Below are 19519 nucleotides of genomic sequence, written 5' to 3'. Positions count from 1 at the left end.
GCACGCCAACTACGATCGGAAATGCAAGGACAGCCCAAATGCTAACTGTCCCCACAGGGCCCAATTATGCCTTGGGCCCAGTTAAGCCATGGGACAAGCAAAGGATGCATTCTACGTGATTGCTTGATAAATGAGGAAAATTAGCGTTACTTCTCATTTTCCATTTTAAGTGATTACTCACAAACCCACGTCCACAGGTGAATTGATATTATATACGTGTGGCTCCAACCCATCCAGCAATTCTGATGGCATAGGATAAAAAAAGATTATAAAGGCATCTGAAATCGGTTGCAGAGGCAGATCTTCGAACTCGATGTACCTCACTAAGCAGGCATTACAATTCACGAGAGTGATCCGACGCGTGGATGGATCCTTCTCCGAGTTCAAAGTGGATTTTGATCCTCCTTACTTTAAGATTCAAAATCCAGATGCTTGCACCGTCCTCTTTAATTCCAGATCACGTTATAACACCTTTGTCAACTCTTTAATTTCTTGCATGCTGCCTTATTACATCGTCACACTTGGTAGGCGCATCTTTTTGAATACATTTTGATGCGTGTTTGATTTGGACTCACATGGGCCTCAAAGACAGCGACGCTCTCGCACGTACTTCTCCTAAGAAAACGTACGTGAGAGGCGGTAGAAAACGTACTTCTCCTAAGAAAACGCCGGTGAATACAACTGTTTCCTTCGTCTTGGTCTAACGTCGGTGTTGCTGACGGATAGATGCCTTCCACATCCGCATAGTCAGCGCTGTAGACTCCTCCATGACCCACTACACACCACACGCGCAGACCAACTCCCTTATCAAATTTTCTCGATTATTGAAACAAAAAATTAATTTATTATCATATTTCTACCTCCAATTTCTTCTGCAGAATTTTTACGCCCATATTCTGTTTCCAGAAATAATAATTAGATAGAGATAAAAAAAAAAAATCAAAAAGAGGTTATGGAGGTGGGGTTATCGTTTCCTTTTTCGGTAGGCGCTGAGTCTTATTTTCTTGTATTCTGTTCTGCGTGGTCATCGTCCGTCGCCATTTAAAACCCGTCGCAGCAGCACCCCTTCCCCCTTTCTTTCTTCCTCTTCGGTTCCACGACATCCCCCTTCACTTCTTACGCGGTAGGATCCTTGTGATCCTATCGTCGTCGGGCTGCTACGTCCGAGCCGATTTATCTATGTGATCCTATAGCGCCTGTGGTCAATCGGAACTCGGAGTTCGTCGCCTGCGAACCACCTTTTGATCGATCCGGTATGTCTTTTTTCTTCGATAGTTCGTCGTCGTTGTTAAAGTTGAAGTACGGGTTGAGATCTATGTTGTTAATCGAGGGTTTTTTGGCTTCATTTTGAGCAAGTACTGTGATCGGTTAGTTAGGGCTACTATGTTCCCCTCTTTGATTTTCTCTCATCTCACTCCGTATGATATTTGATTGATGTAGAGTGTAGATCTATTGGGAAATAGTATCGAGAGAGAGGATGTCAAAGGTGGTTTACGAGGGATGGATGGTGCGTTATGGAAGGCGGAAGATTGGGCGATCGTTCATCCATATGCGGTACTTCGTGCTCGAGACCAGAGTCCTCGCGTACTACAAGAGGAAACCTCAGGATAACGTGGTACCCCATCACTTAGTTTCTTCTTCCCTCTTTTTGTCTTAGTTTTTTGTTTTATTTCATCTGATCTTTAGTAGGGTTTCGGAGGGTTTTTTCACCGCCCTTTGTTGCTTCATTATATTCTTATTTGAGATGCTAAACGTCTCAGCGCTTAAATTATTATTTGAGGTATTCAGGTGCCGATCAAGACACTTCTTATAGATGGAAACTGCAGAGTGGAGGATAGAGGGCTTAAGACGCACCATGGTCATGTAAGTCTTCATCTTTTTTAAAGTGGAGAAGGCCTGATTTGTGAATGAATGCTTAACATGCCTCCCATTCTGTTCAGAATTCTCGTTTAATGCCAATTAATCTAATGCCATGACTCTAGTCAGCTTCTTACATGCACTTAAGTTCTGCTCATTGATCATCTTTTGTATTTAGAACTTTGTTCCGATTATACCCATAATTTGGCTCCTTGGTTTTGATATTTTTGATTAATAGTTTAAGTATACCATATTCTCGGCACACTTCAACTTTTTAACATCCAAAACCATGTTTAAATGGCTTTTGCACACATGCTAATTATGCAGTTTTTCTCTACCAGTAGTGTTAACCATTATAACACTACAAATATTATTTAAATTTTGTTATCTGGTTTGAAGAATTTTCCACCCTTTAGAGCTGTAAGTTTTTGAGCAGCTAGAGTTGCTCAAGAATAGTACACATAAGCTTATGCTCTAACATTTTTCACACAAGCGAAAAACATATATTGGGACCAACTAAGTTGTCTTAAACTTACTAAAGATAATTCTTTGTTGTAGCTAATTTATGTTTATCTTGCTCTAGCGTGTATCATTGTTCTTATAATTTTTGTCATTTATACATTGATTTAGTCAACCAGATCCTATTTATTGCTTGGATCATTTCTGTTCATTTTTGAAATTTGGTGATATTTGTTATTCTTCTTCTAAATTTGTCTCATGCTGATTTTTTTTAAATTTTAAATGCAGATGGTTTATGTTTTATGTGTTTACAACAAGAAAGAGAAGTATCATCGAATTACGGTTCGTGCTGACTTAACTCATCTTGAATGTTCTATCTGTCTGATTGTCAAGTAGGCTGAACCTTGTTTTCTGTTTCCCTAAAAAATGGACTGCTTCAATACAAATTTGTCACCTAGCTGCAGAAATCATGACAGGATCTTGAGCAGGGCCAATGATCCAAAAGTTATGATGTAATGACTTAGAGAGACCAGCGTACTATTGAGAAACCATGACTTTGACCTGTTTGACCCATATTAGTTGGGTTTCCTAGGTACAAAACTGTAAATTTCTATTTAAATGTTAACCTTATTTTGCCAACAAAGGTAATATTTGTGTAAATATGGAAGCTCATTTTAAGTTTTCTATCAGTTCATTTGAACTAAAAAAAAATTTCAAACCTTCACATCATTTTAATGACATGCAGCCATATCACGTCCTTATCCAGTCAAGCACAATGGTGCACTTTTTTTAGTTTTGGGCATCATTCTTGTGTTGTTGTCTCCCTCTAATAATTTGCCTATGCGTGTTAAACATTCTCAGTTTTCCTGCATTATGAGCCATACAAATCCTGAAGATATATTGGTGTCTCGAAAGTTGAAACATTTTCTAAGTTCCATAATATACAGTGCACTAAAAATTCGTAGTTTCACTGCATTTAAAAGTTCATAGTTTCACAAATTGAAATGATTCCTTCTTGAAAGTTCAAAATGTTTCCCTTAGTCTTTTGTATTAAAAATCTTTGAGCACTAAAAACAGAAATAAATTAGTCAAAATTTAAATTAATGCACTGAGTAGGTGTTTGCTGTTTAGTAGTGGTGTTCCATAAGTTTAAAAATGTATGACAGTGCATCAGGTACCTCTCAATATGATTCTATCTTATAAGTAATCATGTCAAAAAATTGTAGTCCACCTTATAAACACTGATAAACTACCCATCAGCTAAGTTGGCAAATAAATAGAACAATATCATCTCAAATAATTTAATATATTTTATTCTAAAATTCTGGATTTGCCCTTGCTGATTAATGGAATTGCTGATGGAAATTTTCCAGACATATGTTTTGTAAAATTATTTCACCTAAATTTGCATTGATTCTATCACTTGAGATACATGGACGGTCTTGGTGCTTAAAATTTCTTAATTATAGGCAAGGACTTGTGCTTGATATCTCTCAGAGTGTGTTCGTCCACATATAATATTTGTTCTTATTACTTTTTTTTCTTGAATCAGATGGCGGCGTTTAACATTCAGGAGGCTCTGATCTGGAAGGAAAAAATTGAGCTTGTTATTGATCAGGTGCTTTAAGTGAAAATTTTATTACTTCATGGTTTATCTTCTCGTTATAATGGTTGTCTACATTAAATATTACTTTCTTTGTTTGGATTTCTCTGTCAAAGAATATTAACAATGCTATAATCGTAACTTGGAATCAGCATTACAAAAAATAAAAACGGTCGGATCCGTATGTACCGACCAGTATTTAGTGGTCCTACCAGGAACTGTCACTTGAATTTGATGACTTCAACTGGCCTGGTTCAAAATTGTCTTCTTTTTTATACTCTGGGTCCTTTTGATAGTTGTTTTGGTGGTCAATAGCAGTTGACTATCAACAACCTGTTAATAACTCTTTTGGCTATCAACTACAGGCCCAATCCTCCTTTTAGCTTTCTCTTTTTTTTCTGCAACTTCTCGTCTCCTCATCCTCCTCTCCTCATAGCAGGGCCTTATCCTCACTTCCCATACCAGTCTGGCTAGTGACCAGTATGGGTCTAAGACCCTTAAACTTGGTTTGCACTACCGTAATCTTGGGAATAAGAGACACTTGATTAGGAGATTTTGCAATCTTGAAGCCTCTTTAAGGCATTCATTTTGTATAATCAAGACTCCTGTGCATATTGTAATTTGCTAATTTTCTTGTGATATTACCATGCTCTGGTTCCTATTTAGTCATTTATGGGAAACCTTTTTAACTACCCTAGAATTGTTGATTAGCTCTTTAAGTTATTAATTCTACCTTGTTGTTAATATAGATCAATACTGCTGACATAAGTGAAAAAATTTTGGAAATAAATATGTGTCAATGAAAGCTTTTGACTTCTTTAAGGTTTAGGCTAATTCATAATAAGAAATTCTTTTATGTGAAAATTTAAACAAAAAAGAGAATGAATAATTAAGGATACAAAAGTGTTATAAATAAAGTCAGTAAGAACCTCTTTATATTGTGATTAATTAACTTGGAATTTGAACTGGTATTTTCTAGTCAACTTTGTTTCTTGCAATGGAACAAGGGGTTTGGGTATTAGTAAATTAGTCTAATAGGCTTGTAATTACCCAACTAGGATGCCAATCTATCTAGATTAGGACCTTCAGTTCCATCAATATTTTTAGAATCCCATTCAAAATAGGTAAAGCGGATGTCTAAAAGTTCTGGTAATGAAACATTCTTTGTGTAGAATTTATGTAGAGAGGTGGTTGACCTGGTCTTTTAAGGTAATTGTCATCTCTAATGTGATTCATTTAAGTATAAATTGATATTTCAGATCAACTAATTCTTCATCTTTTCATTGGTCTAGCAAGATTCTACAACTGCTACTGGAAACAAGATATTTTCTTCATTTCCATATAAATCAGCGGTGGATAATGGAAGGAATGTTTCCTCCTCTGACCGGGATAGTCAGTAAGTAATGTGTAATGTGTCTGTATTCACTGATATTGGTATAAGTTTACATGATCAATGGAAGCATGATCAATTGATGTATTGTTAATATATACTTTTTTTTAAAATTGCTACAATGGTATTTTAATTGTCATCTGTCTTGGTGCAGTGAGGTTATGTATCTTGCTTTTATATATATTTTTCGTTTTCTTTTGGGGATACTTGATGAGAGATTATTGGAAAACCTGTTTTTGACCACTTATCCTGATAACGATTAGGATACTTGATGAAAGATTATTTAATAGATAGCTGCCTGTAATGATTTTATTAGAGAATTGGTGTTTGGCAATGTAGAAATGCTTACTGTCTTTTACATAAAGAGGACTATTAGGATTGTATTCTTTATGTGTGTGCAGACATTGTATCCGTTGTCTGATCTGCTTAGAGATGAACATTGATGGGTGTGAGATTTTCTAGGATCTGCTGACATAAATATCTATAAAATGTTATTAGCTGTAATTCACTTTAATAGATGCCAAGCTGCCAAGATTTCTCTACAACTTGTACAGATGTAGAGACATGTTTTCTACATTTGTTGTGGGTCCATGCTTCCTTATTGGTTTGGACAAATAGAATACTATTACATATATGAATGTAAATTGAAGGTAGTATATAATGATGCTGAACTCTTCTTGAAAATTATATTCTGTTAATAAATGGATAAAAAATGAAGTTAAAGTGTACCTTTCTGTTTGATTATAATGATGCTTGAATATTAGTTTAGGTTCTTAAACTGGCTTTGAACTTCTCTTTGATGTATTTATTTAAGTGAATAAAAGACTTATTCAACTAATACTTTAAGAAGAACAAAGGAAAGTTGGTTAAAAAGATGGAAATGATCATCTATCTCTCTCTCTCTCTATAGTTAATGAACCTGTTCCTTATTTTATCTAACTTTTGGGTCTACATATCTATAATTTTTTCTATGATGTTCTTGGGACTCATACAGCTTGTTGCTATAGATATAGTATCAAGATTCTGTAGCAATCACTCACCACGGTTCATGTTATTCATATTTTAATTTCTGCATCATTTTGTGTTCTCATACTGTGATTCATAATTATTGGTAGGACAGCTTCTTTCTGGCTATTTCTTCACCTTCTATCTCAGTTTTGATTATATTCCTTTGGTTTTATGAAAAATGTAACTAAATTCACATATGCCAACAAATTTTTAGTTCTTTTTCTTAGAATTTAATATTTTCTTGTAGGTGTAGTCCTGAAGAAGAAGAAGAGGAAGAGAGCCATCCTACTTTGTCAAGGAGAACAACCATAGGAAATGGTAAGGACTAGCACTGATCTCTTTTATGCATCGTCCAGCATATTGTGTTGCATAGTGGCATATATGATACAGCATGATCATTGCTTCTCTGTTGACAGGCCCTCCTGATTCCATACTTGACTGGACCCGTGATGTTGATTCAGGCTTGTCGAATGACAACAATTCTGATCAAGTCTTCTCTAGGAAACATTGGCGTCTAGTGAGATGCCAGAATGGTGAAACATTTCTTCTTTGTTCTGGCTCTCTTATTTGTGCTCTGCATAATACAACAAATTATAACCTCAAGGATCATGAGATCTAAACCATCTGCTCTTGTTTTATGGCTTTTTTTTTGTGTTTTTTCAGGGCTTCGCATTTTTGAGGAGCTTGTAGAAGTAGACTATCTTGTATGGAGAACATGTTTACGGTTAATGTACATGAGAAACTTAGAAATTTAGTTATTAGCTTTCTCATTGATGTAATATGTTTTTGTTATACAGCCAAGGAGTTGTAGTAAAGCAATGAAGGCTGTTGGCATTGTGGAAGCTACATGTGAATCTATTTTCCAGCTTGTGATGAGGATGGATGGAACACGTTTTGAGTAACTTATACTTATGGATGATCAATTTAATGTTAGAAATTCTTTAATTCAATCACCACTTGCTTTTATTGTTTTTGCAGGTGGGATTGCAGCTTTCAGTATGGCAGTTTGGTTGAGGAGGTGGATGGTCATACTGCGATACTCTATCATAGGCTGCAGCTGGACTGGTTTCCAGTGTAATGTTTCTTAAGTGCATTGAAGTAGACTTGAATTGTCATAGTTGTATACCTCGTTTCTTTGTCAGTTTTAGAAACATGTTTGATCACCATTGTATACGATTATATTTTCGTGTTCTAACTTGGAAGTGATATTATTAATACCTTGAAATATTATTTTGAAGGAGATACTATGCATATGTAATAACTAGCTACATGTCAGTTGTAAAGTCACATTGTGGAACTCATGTAAAATGAAACTTTTTTTCCACGAAATTAAGTCTGCTGCTACATTTGAGGGTAGTTCATATCAGTTATGATTATAGATGAGATTATGGTTGTATGTATTTGATCATTATACATAAATTCAGTTAGACTAGTTTAATGAAGTATGATTTCTAGCTCACAAGAGGTGTAAAAATATTGTATAGATTAAAAATGCTGGTGATAGAAAATTTTACCACTAAAATATATATTACGAGAAAGTGACATATTCTATACTTGCTGTTATAACTTATAAGTTCATATGTCCTCAAATTATATTAGATGATGCCATCAAATGAGAATTCTAGGAATATTTGAATAGAAATATTTTTTTGATTTAATAGATAAAATTACTCAAGAGCATAGATTGCAATTTTGTCATGAAACAGTTGGTAAATCTGACAACTACTCGGTTCATGGATCATGCCCCCTTCGGTCCAAACCAGGTTGGTTTTGAAGGCGTACAAGGTGGTACACCTATGATACCAATCAATATAGCCAAATTTCGTTGTAAAGGTGAAATTTGACGATTGACTAACTTTTGGGGCTTATTTAAGCCCCGCGTGGCTGTCTCCTCTCTTCCATTCACACTCTCACTCACTCTCTTTCTTTTCTTATTCTTTTGGTTTTTTTCTAAACATGGTTAAGCTCGTTAAGTACCTTCCAAACTGATTAGGGAAGGTTCATTTGGATAAGAAGTGGAAGTCAGTCTCCTAGTTCGGTTGAACCTCTCTTCAAATCGAGGTAATCTCATATCTAATATTTAAGATAATTTCATTCAAATCAAGGTAATCTCAAACATGGTTAAGCTTGAATAGGATGCCCAACCTGTAAAAGTTGAATTGGGTCATTCCCATCACAACGTTCCATATCTCAAGTTAGCTTCAAGTGGGTGATTCAGGAGATCATGGAGTGTAGTTTATTGGTAGCACCGTAGCAGAGTTTCCAGATAGTGTTTCATACCTCAGCGGTTCTTATTTGGGAAGGGTCTAATCATAAATTGGTTGGCTGGACGATTTTGGAAATGAACCACCAACATGAGGGGTTGTGACAACGTGTGCTTACTTGGTGTCTGTTGACATGGTGGTGGGTTGGACTTTGATGTGGATACTGATGTCATTGCCTTTTAAGATGCTTGCATGGTTGCTGACATGTCGACTTGTGCTGACATGTATGCTGATACAATGAACTATGCATACCAGGCATGTACTGGTCTGACTGGTTTTTTGAACTGTGTTAAAGTACCAACATCATTCTTATAAAACAACCATTGTAGCATCCAATTGGAACTTCCTTGGGGTCAAGGCTCTATTTGAATGCTAGACAATTGGAAGCTGCTGATACAGTCATAACAGTGTTTTAAATACCTGTTCAATATTGTTTTCAACGATTGTTTGGACTGGTATGATGCTGGACTACCAACCAATGTTGCAGTATAATCAGGAAAAAATATTGAAAGAAACTAATACCAACCAGTATTGACCTATACTAATTGGTATATACCGGCTGCCCTGTGTTTGAAACTTTGGTTAAGAATATTCCTTTGGAATTTGCAGGGCATTATTTTTTTTGACTCATCATTGACTATAAATTATTTCTTCTTTATAATTTTTATTTATGTGTGGTATATAAGTCCATGCAAGGATCTAACAAAGTTGAGAACGCACGGCTGGTTGTCTTTATAGAAAGCTTACAAATAGGTGCACCCCTGTGGAAGCTTGGAATTGCACCCATAAGTACATGAATTGCACATGAAATGTTAAATTCATCTGCAAGAAAATATATAATATATCAATAGGGGTTTCAATCTCAGCATGGAATTGAGATTTCGTCAATAATAGCAGGATTGAATCTCATAGTTTAGTGTCATCAAAGATGAGAGGACGCCAAGCAAATTTTGTTGGAAGCCTTAATAGAGAAGTTAACTAGAAAGTTCTCGGCCTTACTGGAAGCTTTGAGAGAGTTGGAACTTGAAACTTCCACATTAACTGATTATTGATAGAATCTCTCGTATCCTTGTGCTGAAGAGCATAGCTTTCCTGAAGTTGATTTAAGGGGTAAGTTTTTTGGCCAAGATTTGATCTCTGATAAGTTTTTGCAATAATGCTATTAAAAAAAGATTTGGTATGATATGCAAAGGAATAAGAAATAAGTTGCTAGTACTGCTGCAATTGATCTAGTTCTGTACCTGTCATAGATTTACTAACTTGTGATACTGTCATTCAGCAATGTACTGTGTATTTAGCTTAGCAATGAAACTTGAATAGTATTATTATGTTGACAGTATATGTGATTCTTGATTCAATATATATCTATGATTCTGCTGTGAATAAAAGTGCAGATTGTGTGTCAGGTTTGTGTGGCCTCGTGATCTATGCTATGTGCGCTATTGGAGACGTAATGATGATGGAAGTTATGGTGAGAATGTTAGTCTTTTTTTTTTTTTTCCATAACAAGGCTTGATGTTTGCCACTGTCAGAAATTTTCCAGAAACTAATTCTATGTTCTTGCAGTTGTTTTATTCCGTTCAAGGGAGCATGTAAATTGTAGTCCACAACCAGGATTTGTTAGAGCCCATGTTGAGAGTACTCTTCCACTTGCTCTACACTTTTTAGGACATCTGTGATATGTTTGTATGTGCACTTTTGTACTGATATATTATTATCGTCCAATTATTTAAAAATATTATTATTTATTTTCTTCTCAAGGTGGGGGATTCAAGATTTCTCCCTTGAAACCACGTGATGGGAGAGTACGGACACAAGTACAGCATCTTATGCAAATTGATCTGAAAGGATGGGGTGTTGGTTATCTCCCATCATTTCAGCAACATTGTTTGATTCAGATGTTGAACAGCGTTGCTGGTACTTATACTCTCCACAGATAACATATAATTGGTTGTCTATTTCATAACAAAATTCTCTATTGATACATGTGTTGACTTAATTTGTAATATTATTTTTATATTTTTCTTTTAAGCAACTTTTCTTTTTGATTATTGATTTTTTTTGTTGCTAAGCGTGTATTTATGTTTCATGATTACTTTGGATGGGGATATTCGAGCATCAGTAGAAAAGTTAGCCATTCTAATTGTGTAACTGTATCACAAGTTAGCCTTATTTCTGTTAGAGCTACCATGATTCCTAGTTTTATATTATATTTGGAAGAACTCAATAAATTATTTGGTTATACTAATAGGATAATGAGATAATTTAAGCATTTATTGGCTAATATCATTTTCTTAAATTCTCACACCTAGGAATGGAAAATTAAGAGTATTATAAAATCTGTTTTTAATCAATATGTTTAAAATGAAGTTGTTGTTTTAAGCATATTGATTTGGGTCAAGTTGGACTTCTTACAAGCTACTACCTAGCTCCATAATCCTGGCACTTAAGCAATGTTTTGAGAGACTGTTGGGTTTTGGGCAATCATTGTACAGTCATACAATGGGGACTTTTTAATAGAAAGTTAGAAACTATAATGTTCAAGCTCACCTCCTTGCCCATTTTGCTAGGCGGCAAGGGGTTTCTTGTGTTTGGAATGGTGACTCTCCCAGTGACCACTCCTTGCAAGCTGTTTTGTTTCCTAATGGAATGGGTTGGTAGATACACCTATGTTTAAAACAAAGTAGACTTTTAACACTAACAAAATAGACTATATCAACCATGAGCTTATATTATATATATTTACACGATTATAATTAAAATACATAAATCATCTCCATTGTACATTCTGCAGTAGTTACATGAAAATTACATGTCTCAGAAAGGAGCCACCAAATTCATAATAAACAAAAGCAATCCATACATGCAATATATGATGAATATAGTTAAGGCCTTAGGGGCATCCATGGTGTGAATAGAAACCAATGTGATAGGAAAGAAAAGGTGGGATTATCAAATTTCAGTGAGTGATCTACAACTTATAAATACTGTTTTGTTCACAAATGGAGAAGAGGAGATTGGTAGGTTTGTGGAAAGAGGGAAGTGTGGGTTTGTTGTAAGTAGAAAAGTAGAAAGGTAAATTATGGAACATCAGAAAAAGTTAGATTTCATCTTTTTAGGTAAACATTGGAATCTCTTGTTCCACCTTCCCCAGGAACAGTTATCGTTGTCATATGAAGGTGAGGAATAAGTCGGTGAAGATGAAACCTAACTGTGAAGTTACATTTATTTCTCAAAGTATGCCCTTCTAGTCCATGAGTATGTTTTTACTGTGGGCTATACTGATGATTTTTGGGTGAATGAAGGAATGTTTAAGTAGTTTGTTGTTTGCCAAGGTGATTTCAACCAAAAGTGTAACTCAGGAGATAATCATACTATGGCAATTATATGTTCCCCTAAAACATTTATTATAACATTATTAGGGTCATCACAGTTTGTTTTAATTTGTTTAAGTGAAAATTTTATATCATATCCTTTGATAGCATGGTGTTTTAATAAATGAAGTGGACATTTAAGTTTTCAAATGTGAAGAAACTATTTTAGAAGTTTGTATATGTTTACTATATTGGAGATAGGACGGGAGGTTGAATGTGAAGAGTCACTTAGGTACAATGACAGAATGACATAGAAAGCTGGAAGATATCTTACTAACAACAAGGCCAAATATTGCTGCGAAGAATTGATATGCAAGACATTCATTTATACCAATAGAATATTCTTGTGATCGTACTATTATTGTCTCTTGTTATGACAGAATAATTTCCTAGTGGAATATTGCCCTTATCTATCTCGTTTAGCCAGTAGAATATTATGGTCCTTCCTAATTCAGTACCAAGTAATACATTTAATAGTATTTATTACCAAGTAATTCTGTTTGGATAGATCTTCACTGCATATGAGCATTATTTCCTTTCATCCGCGGTTTGTTTTTGACCCAGATTTGAGTTGGAGAGTTCGATGCTCAAAGTTGTCTTAGAATATAACAACTAGATTTAGTTCATCGAGATAACTGCTGCTCACATGCCTTTATAGGTGCCTTTTTAACATTTTAATTTATGCTTACACCTTTGCTTATGGTAGGGCTCCGTGAATGGTTCTCTCAAACAGATGAAAACCATGATGTATCAAAGATTCCATTGATGGTCAATATGACTGCACAAACAATTTCTATTAAGAAGGATAGGAAAACACAGGAAAATTCTGTTCATCCTAATTCTTCACTGTATCATATGCAAGCTGCTAGCAGACATTCTGTCATATTGGATGAAGATTCTGATGAAGATGAAGATTATCAAATTCCAGAGCCTGAACAAGAGGTCAAAAGGTTACCACTATTCATATTCATATCTTAGCCTTCTTAGTGTTGATGACAGTGTTATTATGTGTGCAGGCTTACCCAGTCAAACTTGAAAATGATCTTAAAAAGGCTGGTTTGTATTGTTTTGTTTGGCCATTTGATATATGGTAATTGAGTTCAAAAATATTCTGTTATATGATAGTTATGTTGTTTAATCCTGTAGTTTTGGATGAGGAACCTTCAGAATCAATTGATTTATCAGAATTTTCTGGCAATTTACGGCATGATGACCGTGATAAAAGCCGTAACTGTTGGAGAATATCTGATGGGAACAATTTCAGAGTTCGAAGTAAACACTTCATATATGACAAAACCAAGGTCTTGTGATCCTGTTCAATATTGATTTTGAGCTTGTTCAACTATACTTTAAAATGTTGCTATTAAAACTTTTTACTCTTTGGATTGCAGATACCTGGAGGAAGGCATCTTATGGAGCTTGTAGCAGTTGATTGGTTTAAGGATGCCAAGCGAATCGACCATGTTGCTAGGCGAAAAGGCTGTGCAGTTCAGGTAAGCTTTTCCCGTGCAGCACTATAAGCATAAAATTTCATCTTTATTTTGCTTCTGTGGGACAATAAACATTACTTCATTGACAATAAACATTAATATGATCTAAGTTTTGTTTTCTGTAAAAGTGTCACAGATGGCATTAATGTTCAGTAACTCCATACTAACTATTTGTCTAATATTATCTTTTAAAACTGTCTTTTTTCAATTACTAACCATTTATTGTACCAATATCTGAAATTAATTAATATTGTTGGTGATGTTCAACCATTATTAAGTCTTGAAATGGCATCTAAAAGAGTACATCGAGGAAATATCAAAACTGCAATGGATAATGAGAGCCTGCAATTTGTTAGGAACAATCCCATCTTTCCGTTTTATGAAGAGAGGAAGAAAAGATTTTTCTTTAAAAAATAATGGAACTAAAGTTCTCACTAATAGATTACTTTATTCTCGAAGGAGGAGGACTAATCCTAATTATAGCAGCTCTAAAGCAAGTACCATGCTCTTTTAAGAAGGTACCTATGATCAGTGTAAAACTTTAGTTATGATTCCTTTGCAATGAGGAGTTTTCTTATTAGAAACATATATATATTTCTGATTGTAGGAGCCAAAAGAACAGGTTATGAAGTAATATGGACATATCTGCTATGGATATGATACTTCTGATTAAAGGTTCACCAAATTTGGAGAATTGTAGTCCAAATACTCAATAGTCTTTCTATCTGCTGGATTCAGCTTTGGCTTAAGATCAGTTCCTATAGCTAAAAGAGGTTTACTTGTGCTAATATGAAAGTCCTTAGTGTTTAATGTGTCTAATCATGGTCTTGTGGAATCTTAACTTCTATCAAGTAGATCATGTGTCAAAAGTGAATAAAATTATCTATATTGTTGGACTCAAGAATCCAGGAATGAGAAGGATTACAAGGCAGTATATTTTTTTGAGACAGTGAATTCTCTCTAGCAGACAAATTTATTGAAGACCTTTCCTGTTTGTACATTTGGTGTTGGAATAATTTTTACATGTTCAAGCTCGTGAAACTCTAAAAGATGAAACAAGTTTTCTAGAAATAACTACGCTGATCAAGATCAGATGTGAGCTAATCAGTGCCTTGGAGATTTCTTTGCACATGATAATACCAAAGTAAAGCATGGGAAGATAAAGAAGGTTGATGATAGAAGTGACTCCTAGTCCTACATGCATTTCTCTAATTTGAATGAAGAGGCTTCTGAAGCTTTCTATCACATAAATTAAATTAATATTGTCTTCTCAGACAGGGTTGTCCATCACCACGATAAGACCTACTAAAAGGCACACCTGCAACTCCCAAATATGATTTCTGATTGGAGTTTGTCTAATATATTTATACCCATATTGGGACTTGAGCAATAGTCAGACTTAACTCTTTTGACCAATCAATTTAGTTACCACAAATAAATGGTAAAAAATAACTAGAAAAAAAAGAAAATCTATCTTATTACTACTATAGGTTGGTGAAGAGGGTTGGTTGTGTTCTTTCTTATTTGTTTAGAAGCATTTGAGAAAGGTTTCTCTCCCATATTGCACTATTAGGATTATATTGTCCACTCTTCCAAAATTATATATGGACTTTTCCTTCCCCATAACTAACATGGGACTATAGGAGTATGATTGTTGTACCAAACTAGACAAACTGTTTACCATACTGGATGGGCACTTTTGCTTTGAATTTTACAGGACTGACGTGTTTAATTGTTGCATCAAGCTGCCCCGTGCTAAAACAGTTTAAAATGACCAATATTTGGCTTCTTTTAATGCTTAAGATGGTTAATCTATTGGCCAAATAAGCCTTGGCAATGCCCTGGGCAGATGGGAGAGGGCAGAGATCGGGTGACTCAGCAATAGACACTTGTCTTTTACCCTTATCATTAATAAACAACATATCAGTTATGGAGTGCTGTGCTTACTGTTTATAGTTATATGATTTAATCTTTGTTTGATATAACACCTCTCTGTGGGTTATATGCAAGGTTTAATCCAATTCTGTTATGCCATAATGGACACATTGTGATCCTACAAACATTTTCTTTTATGGCAAGATCATAGGCCAAGAAGTGTTTCGTAGCAACCAGAGGTTGCTTGCATGATCAGAGTTTTCTTCTTTATTATTGTTTTTTCTACATTTTCTGATTTTTAATACCCTAATATGCTTGTTTTTACTATTTCTTCTGTTTCTTTTTCCTGGTGAATCAAAATCCACTAGTCTCTGTAGCTATTAAACTAGTTATCTTACATCTCAATTCCTTAAAACATATATTCTAATCTGCTGTAAGATAAGTCTCATTAAAGACCAATCATTCAATGTAAACATCTGGGCGCCTCTGTTATTCCAAATTAAACTTTGGAACTTCCAAATATTATATCCTTATCTGACTGTTCTTTTAACTCTCTTTGAACTTTACATGTTTATCTCAGTTTGATCTAAAATTTCACATCTTCCCTGATTTAATTCCTAAAATTCTAGTAGGTTCTGTTCTGGCTAGAAACTTTCCCACTGTTCTTGCTTGGCACCATATAATAGTGTGGCATATGATAGTTGTAACTAACATTATGTAGTTGCGGGACAACCCAAAATCTGAGAGATTTCAAATGGATGAAAAATCTCAAGGTAGAAGGTTTGTGCCTGATATACACACTAAGGGTGCTCACTGTTCAAGAGGATAAACTGGTCATGATGTATATTGTGATACATGTTTACAGGGATCACTTTTTTAGAAGGTTAATACCTCTAATCTGCTATGCCAGAGTTGGTTGAAAGCAATTACCAGATGCTAGTGTTTTAATTTGCTGGATCATCAGTGGACTATATTTAACCATGGTTTGTTATCTAGTGAAGATAATGACATACATTAATTACTTTCTTCATGATTTCTGTATGAAATATTATTCAACTTGTTCAATATTCTTGTTTTCTGAAGGAATTTTGGTTTTTCTGTTAGGGGATATTCTAACCAAAATAACTTTGTTATTTGAATCCATTTTAGAAGTTTACAACTTTTTTATCTAATGACTTTTGTAATATGGTTTCCATATGTCCTCATATCATTCATTTTGCAGATAAATTTGAGTTCCATTACTAGGTTCTTAGTTCTACTTTGTAAATGTAGGTGGCCTCAGAGAAGGGACTGTTCTCTTTGGTGATAAATGTGCAAGTAAGTAACTACTAATTTATTTGTTATTTACTCTTTTGATATGAATTGACTCGTCTCCTACTTGAGTAGTGCAATAAAGTAATTGTGATTGTTGATGTATTCTTGAAATGGTATTTGTAGAATTGCTAAGATCTTAAGATATTTCAAAGTTTCAATTATGGTCTTGCGATCCTTATGTGAATGCATCGGTCATCATCATAAAAGGCCTATGGGCCAGGAAAATTCTCTTGCATCTCAGAGATTTTTATTTTGGGTTTCATAGCCTCTTTTCTGGGTGAAAGCTAATAAGCTCATATTCTTGAGATTATTCTTGTGCATTTTAAAACTCCATCCTGTTTCTCGCTTAGGAGTAAATCACCTTGACGGGAGTATAAATATTCCCAGACCCGTGTACACATTGTCTGCATGCATTTATAAAGATAAATGCCAGGGTTGTAGTTTCTTTGAGACAGTATCTCCAAGCAGGTCTGCAGATTGTAGGCAAAAATAGGATTTTCTGTTAATGCTACTGCTGTTTTCTTTTGTGGTGTCTGAGCCAGCATGACAAATGGAATTTATGTTATTGCAGGTTCCAGCTTCAACTCATTACAGTATGGTATTCTACTTTGTGTCAAAACCATTGGTTCCTGGATCATTACTGCAGCTTTTTGTTGACGGTGATGATGAGTTCCGAAACAGTAGGTTCAAGCTTATTCCAGCAGTTCCTAAGGTCTTCATCTTATTCATGAAGTTTTTAATACTCTATCCTACACAAATGGATCAAATCTGCATCAGTAGTCAAAGAACACCACCAATTTTATTTGTCTTTTGAAGATATTTAATTCTCACTCCTTTAGACGGGCTTGAATCAGATGTGAGCCTGTAGGCTTCCCCATGACATGTTGCATTGCTTTTTCACTATATTTCTATGCAGGGCTCCTGGATTGTGCGTCAGAGTGTTGGAAGCACTCCATGTTTATTAGGCAAAGCAGTTGATTGTACCTACATTCGTGGATCAGAATACCTCGAAGTAAGTTACAGGACAGCAGACTATATAAACTTTAATGTCTATTGGCACATTGTTGGAGAAAAGATCAATTATAAATGAGGCCTAATATGTGTGTGATGCCTGACGGTAATTAATCCCTCATGCAGATCGATGTTGATATTGGTTCTTCTACAGTGGCTAATGGGGTATTGGGAATTGTTTTTGGTGTGATTACAACATTAGTAGTTGACATGGCTTTTCTTGTGCAGGTACTTCTTTTTCTTTAGTAAATACACCATGTCATACTATGGCATCATTGCTTTTCTATTGTTGGCATTTCTCAAGAAAGGACAAGTTGAATTATCCTATCATGTTACTTGCACCAAGAGATGTTCTACCACAAATGTATGCTAGCAGTATTTGATTTGGTGCTATTAACAGACATCAGTAGGTAGAGGGAGGGAGATATGGTACTTTGTTGTTAAAAGTGGCCTTCTATGAGTCATTTTCAAGACAATCTCCATTGAATTTTCATGTACAGGTTTATATTACATTGAAAGTCACTGGTTGCATAATCCTGCAAAAAATGTACCTAATTCCAAATTAGGTATTCGTTCGTTGAGTGGAAATCTTATTTTCTTGATTGTCTCGTACACATCACAAGTCATTTCCTGGTTCAGAAGTCATAAGGAGCACAAGGAGACAAAACATAACATGTTTCACTTGTGAATCTTAGTTGTCAAGCACTGACCCAGAAGATTGCATTTTTAGCTTTAGCTTTCTCAGTCTGGCAAATGTATCATATGTATATAAAGGTTTCTGTTAGTAAACTACAGGATTTTAGTAGAAATATTAGAGTATTGGTTCATCCTAAGAGACTGCAGTTTAACTTTTCTCACTGCATGTTGTGCATTTGAGCTATTTATGCTAAATAAACTGGATGATGTTTGGCCTGTTTGCTGTATCCAACAATATCTTAATATGTAGGGTGTCCATGTGCATTGGTAGATCTCAATTTTCTTTTTTAGTTTTTTCAGTTATAGTTGGCTAGATGGTTAACTTGGTTGCCTTGTCTTAAACAACTACAATAATGAATATCCTAACTATATGGAGCTGGTTCTGTTGAGTTTAAACTGCAAGTTAAACTTCTGAATTAGTGATAATTACCTTGGCTAGGACGTTAGCATTAAGTTTACAGGTTTGATTTCAGAACATTTGAAGCATGAACTAATTCCTTTTATCTTGAAAGAAAACTGTGATACAGTAAAATTTTCTAATATTTTTTGCATTTGTTCTCTTGATTAGTATATTTTTTCTTTCACAGGCAAACACTTATGATGAGCTTCCGGAACGGCTTATTGGTGCTGTTCGGGTATCACATGTGGAGCTGTCATCTGCCATAGTACCATCGTTTGAAGCTAATTCTCCAGATGGATGAACATTAGTTGTTGATCTATCCAATTCATTGACCTGTGGAGGTGTCATCTGCCATGGTAATAACTACCATCATTTGAAGCTAATTCTTCAGATGGATGAACATTAGTTGTTGATCTATACAATTCGTTGATCTGTTGTCACCCCTATCAGTGCTTGTTATCTACCACCAAGAGCCACCTCATACAAGAGAATCATTCTGGAACTGCGTCAACTCTCCACTCATTCAAGTTCGCCCATTTACATTATTGTATAGGATGTGCACATGGTTGGGGGGTTCACATACTTTTACATGACTGAATTGTCTTTGCTGATATCTGCGTCCCATTGCCTCTTTAGTCTTTGGTCCAACAATCATTTGTGTATTCATGAAATATCTCCTCCTTTACTTGAGGAAAATCTTATGTAGCTTTTTCATTTTTTGTTGTTGCTCAAAGTATAAATTTTTTGATAAAGTTGCACAGCCAAAACTTAGTATTAA

The 19519-nt window shown here is 35.0% G+C and overlaps 1 protein-coding gene across 6 annotated transcripts; it reads left to right on the top strand.

Moving 5' to 3' along the window:
- Positions 1-1011: 1011 nt before the first annotated feature.
- LOC135612689 (protein ENHANCED DISEASE RESISTANCE 2-like) lies at positions 1012-19455 on the top strand. 6 transcript variants are annotated; one of them, XR_010487046.1, is made up of 24 exons: positions 1014-1253; positions 1441-1615; positions 1789-1863; positions 2605-2658; positions 3869-3934; positions 5212-5315; positions 6565-6635; positions 6734-6850; positions 6981-7021; positions 7115-7215; positions 7296-7391; positions 9976-10052; positions 10148-10219; positions 10343-10498; positions 12662-12897; positions 12972-13011; positions 13102-13256; positions 13347-13448; positions 16593-16637; positions 17206-17346; positions 17551-17646; positions 17772-17873; positions 18929-19097; positions 19192-19455. XR_010487046.1 is itself a non-coding variant. In XM_065109269.1 (23 exons), the coding sequence occupies exons 2-23, from the start codon at positions 1478-1480 to the stop codon at positions 19040-19042; spliced, it is 2199 nt and encodes a 732-aa protein (XP_064965341.1). In that variant the 5' UTR covers positions 1014-1253; positions 1441-1477; the 3' UTR covers positions 19043-19455. The 6 variants fall into 6 exon arrangements, 5 of the variants coding, with proteins under 5 accessions (XP_064965346.1, XP_064965341.1, XP_064965345.1 ...); XM_065109269.1 differs by having other exon boundaries at positions 18929-19455; XM_065109271.1 differs by having other exon boundaries at positions 1015-1253; positions 9988-10052; positions 18929-19455.
- The last annotated feature ends 64 nt before the right edge of the window (positions 19456-19519 follow it).

The sequence above is a fragment of the Musa acuminata genome, chromosome BXJ2-5, assembly GCF_036884655.1.
Source record: "Musa acuminata AAA Group cultivar baxijiao chromosome BXJ2-5, Cavendish_Baxijiao_AAA, whole genome shotgun sequence".
NCBI lineage: Eukaryota > Viridiplantae > Streptophyta > Magnoliopsida > Zingiberales > Musaceae > Musa > Musa acuminata.
Note: the sequence above shows the minus strand (reverse complement) of the source record. Positions and strands in the feature narration are given on the sequence as shown.